General features: G+C 56.6%; 1 protein-coding gene across 1 annotated transcript in view; it reads right to left on the reverse strand.

The window, feature by feature from the left end:
* Positions 1-9,035, reverse strand: part of EPHA10 (EPH receptor A10) — a 60,475-nt gene extending 51,440 nt beyond the window's left edge. Inside the window, exons 1-3 of the mRNA XM_062594280.1 lie at positions 8,951-9,035; positions 6,978-7,042; positions 4,796-5,465 (exon numbers count right to left, since the gene is read on the reverse strand). Of these exons, the coding sequence (XP_062450264.1) occupies positions 4,796-5,465; positions 6,978-7,042; positions 8,951-9,035 (820 nt within the window). The remainder of the gene's footprint in view (positions 1-4,795; positions 5,466-6,977; positions 7,043-8,950) is intronic.
* Between the last annotated feature and the right edge of the window lie 3,531 nt (positions 9,036-12,566).

Genomic DNA, 12,566 nt, shown 5'->3' on the forward strand with positions numbered 1-12,566 from the left:
TCAAACAAAAGTGGCTGACAGCTATTTTTGGAAATGGTCTCCATCATATTAATCCAATGTCTGGTTGAAGTTGTCTCATTTGCAGCAGATCTGGCTGGTAAATATTAACCTTGGGCTTTGCTGAAATTCTCCTTGCAGATATTACAAGGGATTGGATGGAGAAGACAAAGCAGAAGAGACAACTTTACCGCAAATGTCAGGCAGATCCTCCACATTAGGGTTTCATTTACACAGAAGCTATTGGAATACACTGCAATGTAAATGGAATGAAAGGGCCACAGTTCATGTCTTGTAAAATTAAGGGTTAAAGCATATCAATGCTGAAAAGCCCACTGAAAATAAAATAGGGATGGACAGGTGATCGTCCAGAGTGCAATAGGACCTTTCACTTGTCCACTATGCATCCGCTGAAATAGGTTTTAAGATCACAGTAAGCATAAACCAGCACCTGGCTACAGATATACATTAGACAAGAAAAGCAGTATAAATGTATTCACAGTGACAGAAACTCTCCTCTTATTTGAGGGAAGATGTTAAACAGATGCTAAAGCTGTTCAGTTCCACCCTGGAGATGGCTGCATTTCAATGACTGGTGAAATGATTCATCAGAAACATGCAAATTCATGAATGTCTGTCAGGTACTCTGGGATTTCTCCAGAGAAATAATGCTATATAGAAAGACGGACAGTAAAAAGGCTTGGCTTTATTGGAGCAGTAATTAGCAATGTTGTAAATCCTATCAGTCTTTTTTACATCTCTCCTAATTTCAGTGTGAGGACACAAATGTTCTCAGTAGCAGGATGATCTCAATGCTTAAATCACTCTTGTAGGGAAGCTAGCTTTGTGATTTAATTCAAACTCAGATTCATAAGCTCAGGAAGAAATAATGCCCCCTTTTAAAAAAAAAAAAAAAAAGGAAAGAAAGAAAAAAAAACCCACAAGACTTGCATATCCTCCACTTTGTGATTAAGTTCTGCTTCTGCCACAACAGCTCAAAATTGAGCACAACCCTGTCTGCTAACCTCCCCTTCTCAAACTTTGATCCTCGTCTCCTTCATTATGACAAGGACTCCAGCAGCAGTGCTTATTTATAAAAGCATCCAACAACAACATAGTTTTGATCAGTTAGGCATGGATTCAAATTGGCCAAATGCCTCAAATGCTTTCTCTATCTGGTTAACATGACCTTCAGCAAGGGGCAGTAGCTTATCCTTGCAGAGGGGGGCATCAGCATGCAAGCTTAGTGGCTTTAGAGCAGAACCACAAACGATGGTCTCCAGCCATGAAATGCACATAGCTCTAAGCACCACTCAATCATGCAAAGTTACAAAGCCTAAATACAGCATTATCAGTTCTTCACTCTTCCTGAGGATTTGAGAATGTGGCAGGATATTTTTCCAAAAGAAATACTGGTTTGGTGGAAGGTGTCAGCAGCTCAGCAGCCTTCCACATCTGGAAGAAACACATGAGAAAACTACACTTTATCTCTGGAGGCCACTCCAGAGGTTCCAGGCTCCACAGCAGAATGAATGCCAATGGGTACTTGTACTGAAGATGCTCCATGGGCAATGTACATTTAGGGGAACCTCAATCAACATCTTATTGCAATAATCCTTGCCTCTGAGCCCACAGCAGGCTGGTCCTTATCTGTGTGGTAGCATCTTCTGGTTCCTGGTGCAAGGGGCAGGTAATCTCCTGGCTATACTGAACTCCCGAGAGTCCAGCCTCAGCCCAGCACTTCCCCTGTCTCAACACACGGTCAAATTCTAGAGAGCTCCCTCAACACACAGCAACCCACCCAGGCAGCTGACAGGGCAAACCTAAAGATCAGCATGTCCCATGCTGCAAGTTCAGCCAAAAGGTGTCAAGGAGAAGCTCAAAGGATAAGAAAGGGGGCAAGCACCTACAAAGCAGGGCCTGAGCTACAATCTGGAGAATGCTCAGACATCCCAGGGTGCCTGCTAAACGGTTTGCTCCCCAGGCGTATCCTGCTCTCACCAAAAACCATCCTTGAACACAAACTGCAAGGAAGGTAAAAGTAAACAGATGCCTCTAGTTGCCAGTAAAAAGGGTCATCTCACAGGGAGTGGAAAGAAACCCACTAAGGTTTGGTTACACAGCTGTCACCACCTCAGAGAAGGGCCCTGCTCAGATGCACGGAGCGACCAGACAGCACCACGACAGGCAGTGACACCCAGAGACAAACACGGCTCCGGAGCAATCCGTCCTCGGCCATCTCGGCCAAGGCCAGGGTGGGAGGCGGGGGGCAGGAGCAGCACGGCCCGGGCAGGCTGGTGGCGGCGGCTCCCCGGGGAGCAGCCGGGAGCCAGCGAGGCCCTGGCAGGGCCAGCGAGGCCCTGGCAGGGCAGGGCGCTGCGCAGGCCAAGCCCTTCCCGGGCTCTCGGAGCAGCGGCGGAGCGGGCTGCGGCAGCTCGGCCGCCGAGGCGGAGACCCTCCAGCCTCGAGGGCCGCCAGGCGCTCGGGGCGAAGCCGCGGGTTGCAGCAGCAGCGCAGCTCTGGCTTTGGTGGGTGCCAGCATCTCCCACTCTCCAACGGCCACGAGACTTGCCATCAGACACTACGATCACAGAGCTTCACCGACGAGGAGGATCGAGCAGACTCGCAAACTCGCCTGAGCTTTGCTACGCACCAGTCACAGGACCACAGCACTAGAGTCAGATTTACTGTGCCATCCTCAAAACCCCACCATATATACTTGCCTCCAAATCAAGGGCTTTTGTCCTCTTTGAAAACTTTTTGCAGCCTTGCATGCTTTCATGAGAAATCTTTTAAAGTTATTCACTTAGTGCTATGGTAATGTGAGGCTATAATTTTTTCTTTCAGCTCTTAAAAAATATTTTCTGATATTTGACCAGATATCAGACACTGCTCCACAGAGAGTAACTAATGACCTGCTTTTGGTGAGGGGCATGAGGGGGAAGAACGGAACTTAATTATGTCCATTAAATTACTTCAAATATTTTTCCTTAGAGAATATGAATTAAACTCAACACAGAGAAACCTGAAACATTAGCAAAAGCCTTCTGGGACTCACTATGTAAATTCTCACTCCAAACAGATGGGGAAAGCATGGCAAGCTGCCATGCAACCACTGAAGCAATGAACAATACAGAGATTTCAATTCGATAGTTTCAATAAGGTCTTCTTAAGAGGGCACTAAGTGAATAACCACTACCCACAGCCTTACTAAAGGTTTTCCAGATTTCTAGAAGAAGGTAATACAGTTAGTACAATTTCAGTGTGTAAAGCCTCAAGCAGCTCCTTAAAAAAACAGACCTGTTTCCCCAGGAAAAGCTCACTGTTATAGTGTGTAAATGCATCTTAAAGGAACTGTAGCTGGTTGGAACTTATTTAGCTAGTTTCCTCAATAGATCTTCCAATAACCCAAACTCCTGCCACCCTGTGTGGCCTTCCAGAGCACAGTTGTGGTTTTGGGAGAGTGCATGTGGATCACACCAACAGACTGGCTGCTGCCTGAAGTGACAGCCATCTCACCAGCTTCGTTCTCCACACTGCGAATACCCAGCATAGTGAGTGAACACAGACCAATCTCACAAAGAACAGTCTTACTGATCCCCCAAGCCCTCTTTAACCAAGATATAAATAGGATATTCCCCCCCCCCAAAGTATTTACAACAATACAGTTAAAGCTGCTGCAGTCAAACTAGCCTATTTGCAAATGTACAAGATATTAATTGCACCACAAGTAGCAAAAAGTGTTTCCAGGCATGACTAACTTCATAAGAGAGGGGGAAAAAAGCAAGAAAAAAAATAGCCCTCAAACACATTGCAGTTTGTGATCTGAAGTTTCCTTACCCTAGAGCAGCTTTCTTACTGCGGCAGTAACACAGACACCTTCCTCCACACACACTGCTAAGTCAGTAATGCAACACCTGCCAAGTGTATTTTGCCACGGTTAAAGAATTAACAACAAATTATATTAAAAAAAAAAAAAGTCATTTCATGCTCATAGTAGGAAGTAATGACTGCTCCTGGGGTAGGGACACAGCGGACAGGTACGCAAGCTTTCTTCGGTACCGCATGGAGAGCAGTCTCTGCTCGATCAGAGAAAAGCAGCTAGGTCATTCTGACATCTAACTCCACACAGAGGCATTTAGAATCATGCTGAGCTGGGATTAGATATTGACCAAAATCTGAACAGGAGAGGGTGCCTAGGGAGGAAGCATTAACCCAGCACGTACTCTCTTATTTCAAAGGCTTGCAAACATTGATTGTCAGGAGCAAGCTAGTCCCGTTTCCTGCACTCTCACTGCTATCACCCTTGGTTCATGCCTTCATTTGAAAGCAAGACTGAAATGGTCACAGAACCAGATTCATTAAAGTGATACCAGTTAAGGTAGAGGTTATATTCATTTTTACAGCTGTCATTAAATGTAACCTTGCAAGCTGTAAAGTCATTGAATTATTAAGTTGTGTCTAAAGCATGACAACGGGGATATTAATGTTCTAGAGTAATTTTATAGTTTTAGATAAAGCTGTGAGAAATGCCTGATGGTGTCCTGAGCTTTGGCATGTTTCCTAGTCAACACTAGGCTAGAGAGACAAAACTGGTGAGGCAGCCCATTTACCCAACTGCCACCCTTCAAATTAAGCTTTGGCTGTTAGGTGAAAAAATTGCAACCAACAGAATCATATGGCTGACGAAAGGCAATTCCACTTGTCTGAACCAGCAGCAGGGAGGCAGAAGCAATCTAGTAGTAGCACAAACTAAAACAGACAAAAATTGCAACAGCACATTAATGGCCATTTTTACCTTTGCATGCCCCATTCCTCTCTTCAAAGCCAGGACTGCATGTGCATTTCCCTATAGGGACCAGCCACTCTCCCTCCGCACTGCAGTGCATCCGAGGAGGATTATCCAAGTCCACTTCAGAGTGATTGACACAGGTGCCCTTAACTTCCACCAAAGTCGCAAAGGCTGTTTCTGCCACGGTGTCTGGAAACAATGCCAGGTTCTGTACTGTGGCAAGGCACACCTTGTAATAGACCCGCACAGAAACCAGAGCCACACAGGCACCCACATCCTGGAAACCGAGGTGGAAGCCTTTCTTGCTCAAGTGTCCAATCTCCCTTAGCTCTGTGTTCAGCTTCATCTTACGTTCACCCAAGTCCCCCTGCGTAAAGCTCTCATCAGCAGCAATGGTGTCAATTTTTGTGTGCTTACTTTCATGGACACTGTGGCCGAGGTCAGAGTCAGATTCAACATAGTAGAGATTGAAAGTCTCCTTGCAGGTGCCCATCACACCAGGGATGCTATTGCAGTCCCTCAGGGTGAATTTCAGCTCAATAAAGATTCTTTGGCCATCACGCCTGGCAATCCAGCCTGTCTGCAGCCAGTTGTTCTGGTTCGACTCCATGACATTGCAGACTTGGTACGTACGTATTGGTTTGTAATTCTCATCCACTCCGCTGATTTCTTCCCACTGTGAAAAGAACACAAAGGACTGTAACATCTCAAGAGCTACCATTTAGCAAGAACCAGCCTTCCAAGCAGGAACTCATAGTACTCAGATATAAATACCACCACTAAAAGCCTCTCTACCTACAGGCCATTATATCATAGACACTAGAAGTCCTTAATCCACCAAAACCACAAATCATAACACAGCTGTGCTGAAGTATCATCTAACAGCTAAGCTCTTTGCAGAGGTGAATATAGGAAGATGCAACTAGAAAGAAGGAACTAACATTAGACCTTCTAGAACAAGCTCTAATACTATAAGCCAGAGACAGCATCTGCTGATGAACGAGTCCATTATAACCAGATGTGCCACAGATCTTCCTTCCCAGGGAAGGAACATTTGCACAGCACTATGGCATAGTGGAGGTCATACTGCTGGATGGGTCTGGGCCACTCAGAAAAGTAGAAGATGGCTGAGGACACGTGAGGCCAGGCACACCATCAACAAGGACAAACATCTTAAGGCTATGAGGCTTGAATCATCATTTCACTAAGGATGACCTGAAAATTTCCCAAAGCAATTCTTTCAGGGGTAAATTTATGCAAGATTGCCAAACACACCCGAAACAGAGTCTGTCCTGCAGCTGGGAAATACAGATGACTCCAGGATATATCACTTTCCTTCCCTCTAAATGCTTTTTTTCCTTTCTGGAAAATAAACCCAAAGCAGCAAAGAATATAGCTCCAATTTTTCCAAACTACTCCTTTGGAGGAAAAAAAGAGAAAAAAAAAAAGAATATATAAAGACCAATCACAGCAATGCAAGGACCAAACCAAATAATTCTATGTGAGGTACAGCGAGGGTACTCTTCTTCTTAGCTTCTGATGATTCCATCCTAGTCATAGGGCTCTTCAGAGAGCCTAACAAATCCCCAAAGAGATAAAGCTGGTGTGCAAACTACAAAATAAAGCCTTAATTGACTGGTGTTTGTTTGCTTATCAGGAATAAAATTCATTTTGAGAAGGTGTTCAACATTTGTTGTATTGCTAACAATCAATACTTCACCTCCTCACTCTGCTCCCCTGGGTGCCTGGCTCTGATTAACACAACTGCTTGTGTCACAGCAGCACTGTTGTGTCAGGCTGTCAGCCCACATCTGAATCAAGGAGATGCACTGTGGCTTCCCAGCCCCCTCTACATTTCAGTGCAAGCAGGATTTTCATTTGTGCAACTTTTTAATACTGCTAAGCATTGAAAGGCAGACACTCTTTAGACTAGCAACGTAGATGAGACTGCAGCTCTCCCAGCATCCAGCATGCCAGACATGCCCCAAAGGTCCCAGGTGTCTCAATCCCACCACACACCTCCACAGCTATAGACCTCCTGAGGACCTTCCTGCACACGCAGCCAGCCTCGTGGCACTGCATGGCTCACAGCAATTTTCGTCTGCTCCACCACAAGCTGTGGTGGCAAAGGGTAAGGGAGAGATTGGAGATCCAGAACAGGAAAGGATAGTCCTGTGTTTGCTCTTACCCCGTTGGATGGATGCGAGGTCCAACCCAGCTCCGCTTGCGATTCCTTTGAATCTAGCAAGACAACTGCAGGGAAGACAACACATTAGAAAACAAATTAATTGACCTGGGGTCCATCTCAACATCTGTAGCATCCACAGCAAACATTCACCTGACACAACCCCCTGGCCTATCATCAAGGAGGCTTAGCGCCTCACAGGACAACCCTCCCTAGCACCCTCTGAGCGAGAGGTCGCGTCCCGCCGTGAGCCAGCCGACACCCTGCACAGCTTCGCCGGTGATCACTCCCTTAGAGTTAACCTGCAAGCTCGAAGAATATTTAACAGGAGTCAGACCCAGCGCTCAGGCGGTCATCGGCCCACCCGAACGCGGGCGGCCTCCCGGGACGGGCGGGCGCTGCCCGAGCCCCGCGCAGGGCACCCCGCCAGCACCGCGAGTGCCGCGACCCTGCGGCGTCTCCCGCATCCTTCAGCTCCAGCTGCAGACAAGAAGTTCCTTGGAGCGCCGGTGTCCTAGCTTATAAGTAAGTAATTTGCTACAGGACAGCGCGTTCCCCGCTCAGGAGGGAGGCGGGTTTTCCTCGAGTTCCCGGTTTCAGGATCTCATGCAGCCAGCGAAGCGAAGCACCCGATAACCGGCGAGCCGCGTCCCGGACCCGACGCCCCAGCAACCCGCCGGCGTCGGAGCGGACGGAGAGCCCCGCGCCCGGCCCGCAGCGCCCCGCACACGGGGAGCCCCGCGCCCGGCCCGGCCCGCAGCGCCCCGCACACAGAGAGCCCCGCACACGGGGAGCCCCGCGCCCGGCCCGGCCCGCACCCGGCCCGCACACGGGGAGCCCCGCACACGGGGAGCCCCGCGCCCGGCCCGGCCCGCACCCGGCCCGCACACGGGGAGCCCCGCACCCGGCCCGCACACGGGGAGCCCCGCACACGGGGAGCCCCGCACCCGGCCCGGCCCGCACCCGGGGAGCCCCGCACACGGGGAGCCCCGCGCCCGGCCCGGCCCGCACCCGGCCCGCACCCGGGGAGCCCCGCACACGGGCAGCCCCGCGCCCGGCCCGCACACGGGGAGCCCCGCGCACGGGCAGCCCCGCGCCCCTCCCTGCCGCACCCTCCCCGCGCACCGGCTTCAGGATTTTTACCACCTTCCCGCGCCGCAAGCGAAAGCGCCCCTCGAGCCGCCGCAAGCGAGGCGGAGCTCGGCCCGGACGGAGCTCCGGGGCTCGGCCGGGCCCACGCGGGCCTCGACGCGGCTTCCCGAGCAGCGGGGCCGCGCGCGCCCGCGGCAGGACCGACCCGCCCGCGGGGGGGGCGCCGCCGCCGCCGCCTCCAACAGCCGCTTCCGCCCGGCGGCCGCCCGGCGCCGGGGCTGGCACGGGGGGCGCCGCGGCCGCCCGGCGCCGGGGCTGGCACGGGGGGCGCCGCGGGCGGGCGGCGCCGGGGCTGGCACGGGGGGCGCCGCGGCCGCCCGGCGCCGGGGCTGGCACGGGGGGCGCCGCGGCCGCCCGGCGCCGGGGCTGGCACGGGGGGCGCCGCGGCCGCCCGGCGCCGGGGCTGGCACGGGGGGCGCCGCGGCCGCCCGGCGCCGGGGCTGGCACGGGGGGCGCCGCGGCCGCCCGGCGCCGGGGCTGGCACGGGGGGCGCCGCGGCCGCCCGGCGCCGGGGCTGGCACGGGGGGCGCCGCGGCCGCCCGGCGCCGGGGCTGGCACGGGGGGCGCCGCGGCCGCCCGGCGCCGGGGCTGGCACGGGGGGCGCCGCGGCCGCCCGGCGCCGGGGCTGGCACGGGGGGCGCCGCGGCCGCCCGGCGCCGGGGCTGGCACGGGGGGCGCCGCGGGCGGGCGGCGCCCGGAGCGCCGGGCACGGGGGGCGCCGGGGAGCCGCCGCGCCCACCCCGGCTCCCGCGCTTCCCGCGGCCCCGGGACCCGCCGCGGGCCCGGCACCGGCACCGGCACCGCCCCGCCCGGCCGCGGCTCACCCTGCTCGGCGGCGGCGCGGGGCCGCAGCGCGCCCAGGAGCAGCAGCGCCAGCGGGAAGCTGCCGCCGCCGCGCGCCGTCGCCATGGCGCCGCCGACTCCGCGCGCCCCGCGCCGCCGCCGCGCTCGTCCCGCCGCGCCCCGCCCGCCGCCCGCCGCCGCCAACCAGCGCCCAGCGCGCGGCCCCGCGCCGGCCACTCAGCGCCAGCGGCGGCCGGCGGCGGGGCGGGGCCGCGCGGCGGGACGGCCAATCCGCAGCGGGCCTCCCGGGGCGGGGCGCCGGGGCCACTCCGCTCCAGGGGGCGTGGCCGGGGAGGGAGGCCAGCCAGTCAGAGCGCGGGGGCGGGGCGTCGGCACGCTGGGCACCACCCCCGCCGCCGGGTCGTTCACTCTGAACCCTACCGATGGCAGGGGAAGGGCAGAGGCTGCTCTGCCGGGTGGAGACCAAAGGATGGACTGGGCGTAGACAGCCGTGTGGTCACAGGCCTAGTTAATGGCACTGCTGGCCAACCCTAACGGGTGACGTTTGCTCCCTGCCTGCCGCAGTTCGCGGGCAGGCACTGACCCTTCATCTGCAGCTAACGCAGTCTGGACGGGCAAGGGTACCCATAGCAGCCACGGTGCGCAGTCAGGGCAGCAGCTCAGAGCCCGCTGCTCCCCAGGGAAGAGACCAGCCCTCCCCACCTGGCTGCAGCTGTGCTGCCTCGAACAGCGGTCCGGAAACGGGGGAGGAGGGGAAGGCCTCAAGGGCTGCTTGGCAGGCGCGAGGAGCGCCCAGAGCGGCGGTGCGTCCATGCCGGGAGAACGGGGGCCAGGGCCAGAGGGGCCCTGCTCACACCGGCAGAGTCCACGACACCAAGCCCCAGCACGGCGGCGGTGGAGCAGCAGCGGGCGCCAGGGGCGCGGTGGAAAACACCGAACCTGCTCCGCGCAGGGAGCCCGGGCTCTCCCGGCCGTGCAGCGGCCGAGGCGAGCTGGCTCGCAGGAGGCGGCAGAGGAGCCCGAGCGCGAAGCTGCCAGACCCCAGGGACCTGGGTCAGTCACAGAGTGCCCCGGAGTGGCGTCCCCCTGCGGATGCCCCGCTCGGCCCCGTCTGCTCCATGGCAGGGCTCCGCAGGGATGGAGCCGGAGCTGGAATGCTGTGCCGGGGCTGGAGCAGAGCACTGTGCTTGGGCCAGGGCCGGAGCGCTCTGCTGGAGGGCTGGAGCCAGAGCATTGCACCAGGGCCGGAGCGCTGTGCCAGGGCCGGAGTGCTGTGCCGGGGCTGGAGCGCTGTGCCGGAGGGCTGGAGCCAGAGCATTGCACCAGGGCCGGAGCGCTGTGCCAGGGCCGGAGTGCTGTGCCGGGGCCGGAGCGCTCTGCTGGAGGGCTGGAGCCAGAGCATTGCACCAGGGCCGGAGCGCTGTGCCGGGGCTGGAGCACTCTGCCGGAGGGCTGGAGCCAGAGCATTGCACCAGGGCCGGAGCACTGTGCCGGGGCTGGAGCGCTGTGCCGGAGCCGGAGCGCTGTGCCGGGGCCGGAGCGTTGCACCGGGGCCGGAGCGCTGTGCCGGGGCCTCCACCGCTTCCTGCCCGCAGCCCCGTGGCTCTCACGCCTGGGACCACGAGTTCCCACCATTAAAACTCTCCTTCCATCACCTCGCAGGTCGGAGAAGCAAACGACGGGGTTTATTTACGACCCTCCTGAAGTGGAAACCAGCAGAAGCGACCCGTTATAACTGGCGGTTTTTCAAGCCACCCAGGAAGAAAAGTGATATTTAGTTGTCATTAAAGACTCATAAATGCATAACAATTTCATGCTATGTTAACTTCTAGGAGGGTTTTTTTGCATAAAATTTTTTAAGGAGTAAAACAGAAAAACCCAGGCACTTGACCTTTAATCACAGTTATTTGTGTGATCAGTCAAGTGTGGGAAAAAGCTAGTTTGTGCTTGAAAGATGCCCTTTAAAACTAGATTGCTCTAATATGACACACAGCTCACGTGGTGTGATATATGGGATGCTGCTTAGCACCCCGGGCCCAGCAGCCTCCCGTTTAGCGTTCACGCACGGGAGCCTGCGCAGGTGCACTGGAAGGTATTAATGTCACTAACCAAATCGATATGACCCCTGGGACCCGTCCAGTCGCAGTCGCAAGGCCCGAGGGAGACACACACGTTTATTTCATCAAAAGAACTAACAGGGAAGAGTATTTTCAACGCAGGTGCAGGACTCGGTGTTAGGGAGATATCTCCCTGGAAGAAGGGAAGACACACTAAGAGTACAAAGCATTTCCATTTATCTAAAATATTATTCCAAGCACTTACAAACACTCAATATTAGAACAGCCAAAGATATTTTAACAATGATTCTGAAGTATCATGTTTTGGGGGGAAAATGATCTCATGATCTTCTCTTTGGCAAGATGCAATGACTACAAAGCTACTGCTGAGGTGAAGGAAAGGGAGCAGCTTTTCAGACTGAGTCTATGGGATTTATTCATTATCGGTACCAGCTATCACCAGGGAGAGCCCCTCAGCACAGCACAGCACAGCCCAGCAAGCGGCATCGGGAGCACGTGGGCACGTGGGGCAGCCCACGGAGCAGAGCAGCTCCACGGCGGGGACGGTCCCCGCGGGGCGGCAGCGTGGGGGACGGTCCCCTGGAGCAGAGCAGCACCACGGCGGGGACGGTCCCCCGGAGCAGAGCAGCACCACGGTGGGGACGGTCCCCGCGGGGCGGCAGCGTGGGGGACGGTCCCCCGGAGCAGAGCAGCACCACGGCGGGGACGGTCCCCCGGAGCAGAGCAGCACCACGGTGGGGACGGTCCCCGCGGGGCGGCAGCGTGGGGGACGGTCCCCCGGAGCAGAGCAGCTCCACGGCGGGGACGGTCCCCTGGAGCAGAGCAGCACCACGGCGGGGACGGTCCCCGCGGGGCGGCAGCGTGGGGGACGGTCCCCTGGAGCAGAGCAGCACCACGGCGGGGACGGTCCCCCGGAGCAGAGCAGCACCACGGCGGGGACGGTCCCCGCGGGGCGGCAGCGTGGGGGACGGTCCCCTGGAGCAGAGCAGCACCACGGCGGGGACGGTCCCCGCAGGGCAGCGTCACAGCTCCTGGGCGCTGCCAGAGCCACGGGACAGCGCAGAGCGGCCGCGGGACGGCAAAGCCGCCCGGCGATGCAGGCTCCAGCTCCAACGTCTGCAGAGAGCTGGGGCCAGCCGGGCCCAGAAAACGCGTACGTCTGCAAGCTGAGCTATTACCTGCCATAAGTAGAGACAGAAAGATAGTTTAGAAACCACAGTGAAAATAACCCTCCTGGAAAAAGAAAATCGATACGAGCAGCAAGGAAAGGGGAGCGGACTCCAAGACCATCGATCCCCGAGGTGGAGAGTGGAGAGTCGCAGCGGGAGGACGGACAGAGCTGGAGTGAGAACCAAAACTTTGTTTCTTTTGCTGACTAATGGCTTTTTATGCTCGGGGCAAAGGAGGCAGGAGGCAGGCGGCGGGGACGGGAGCTGCCGCGCGGGAGCTGCTGCGGCAGAAAGCGGGGCCGGGCGCCGGGAAGGCTGCAGCGCGGCGCACGGGGAGCTCTGCACCGTGGGCTGCGAGCGGAAAGTGCTCGGCACGCATCAACTGCTTT

This window comes from Rhea pennata, chromosome 23, assembly GCF_028389875.1.
Source record: "Rhea pennata isolate bPtePen1 chromosome 23, bPtePen1.pri, whole genome shotgun sequence".
In the NCBI taxonomy this organism is placed as follows: domain Eukaryota; kingdom Metazoa; phylum Chordata; class Aves; order Rheiformes; family Rheidae; genus Rhea; species Rhea pennata.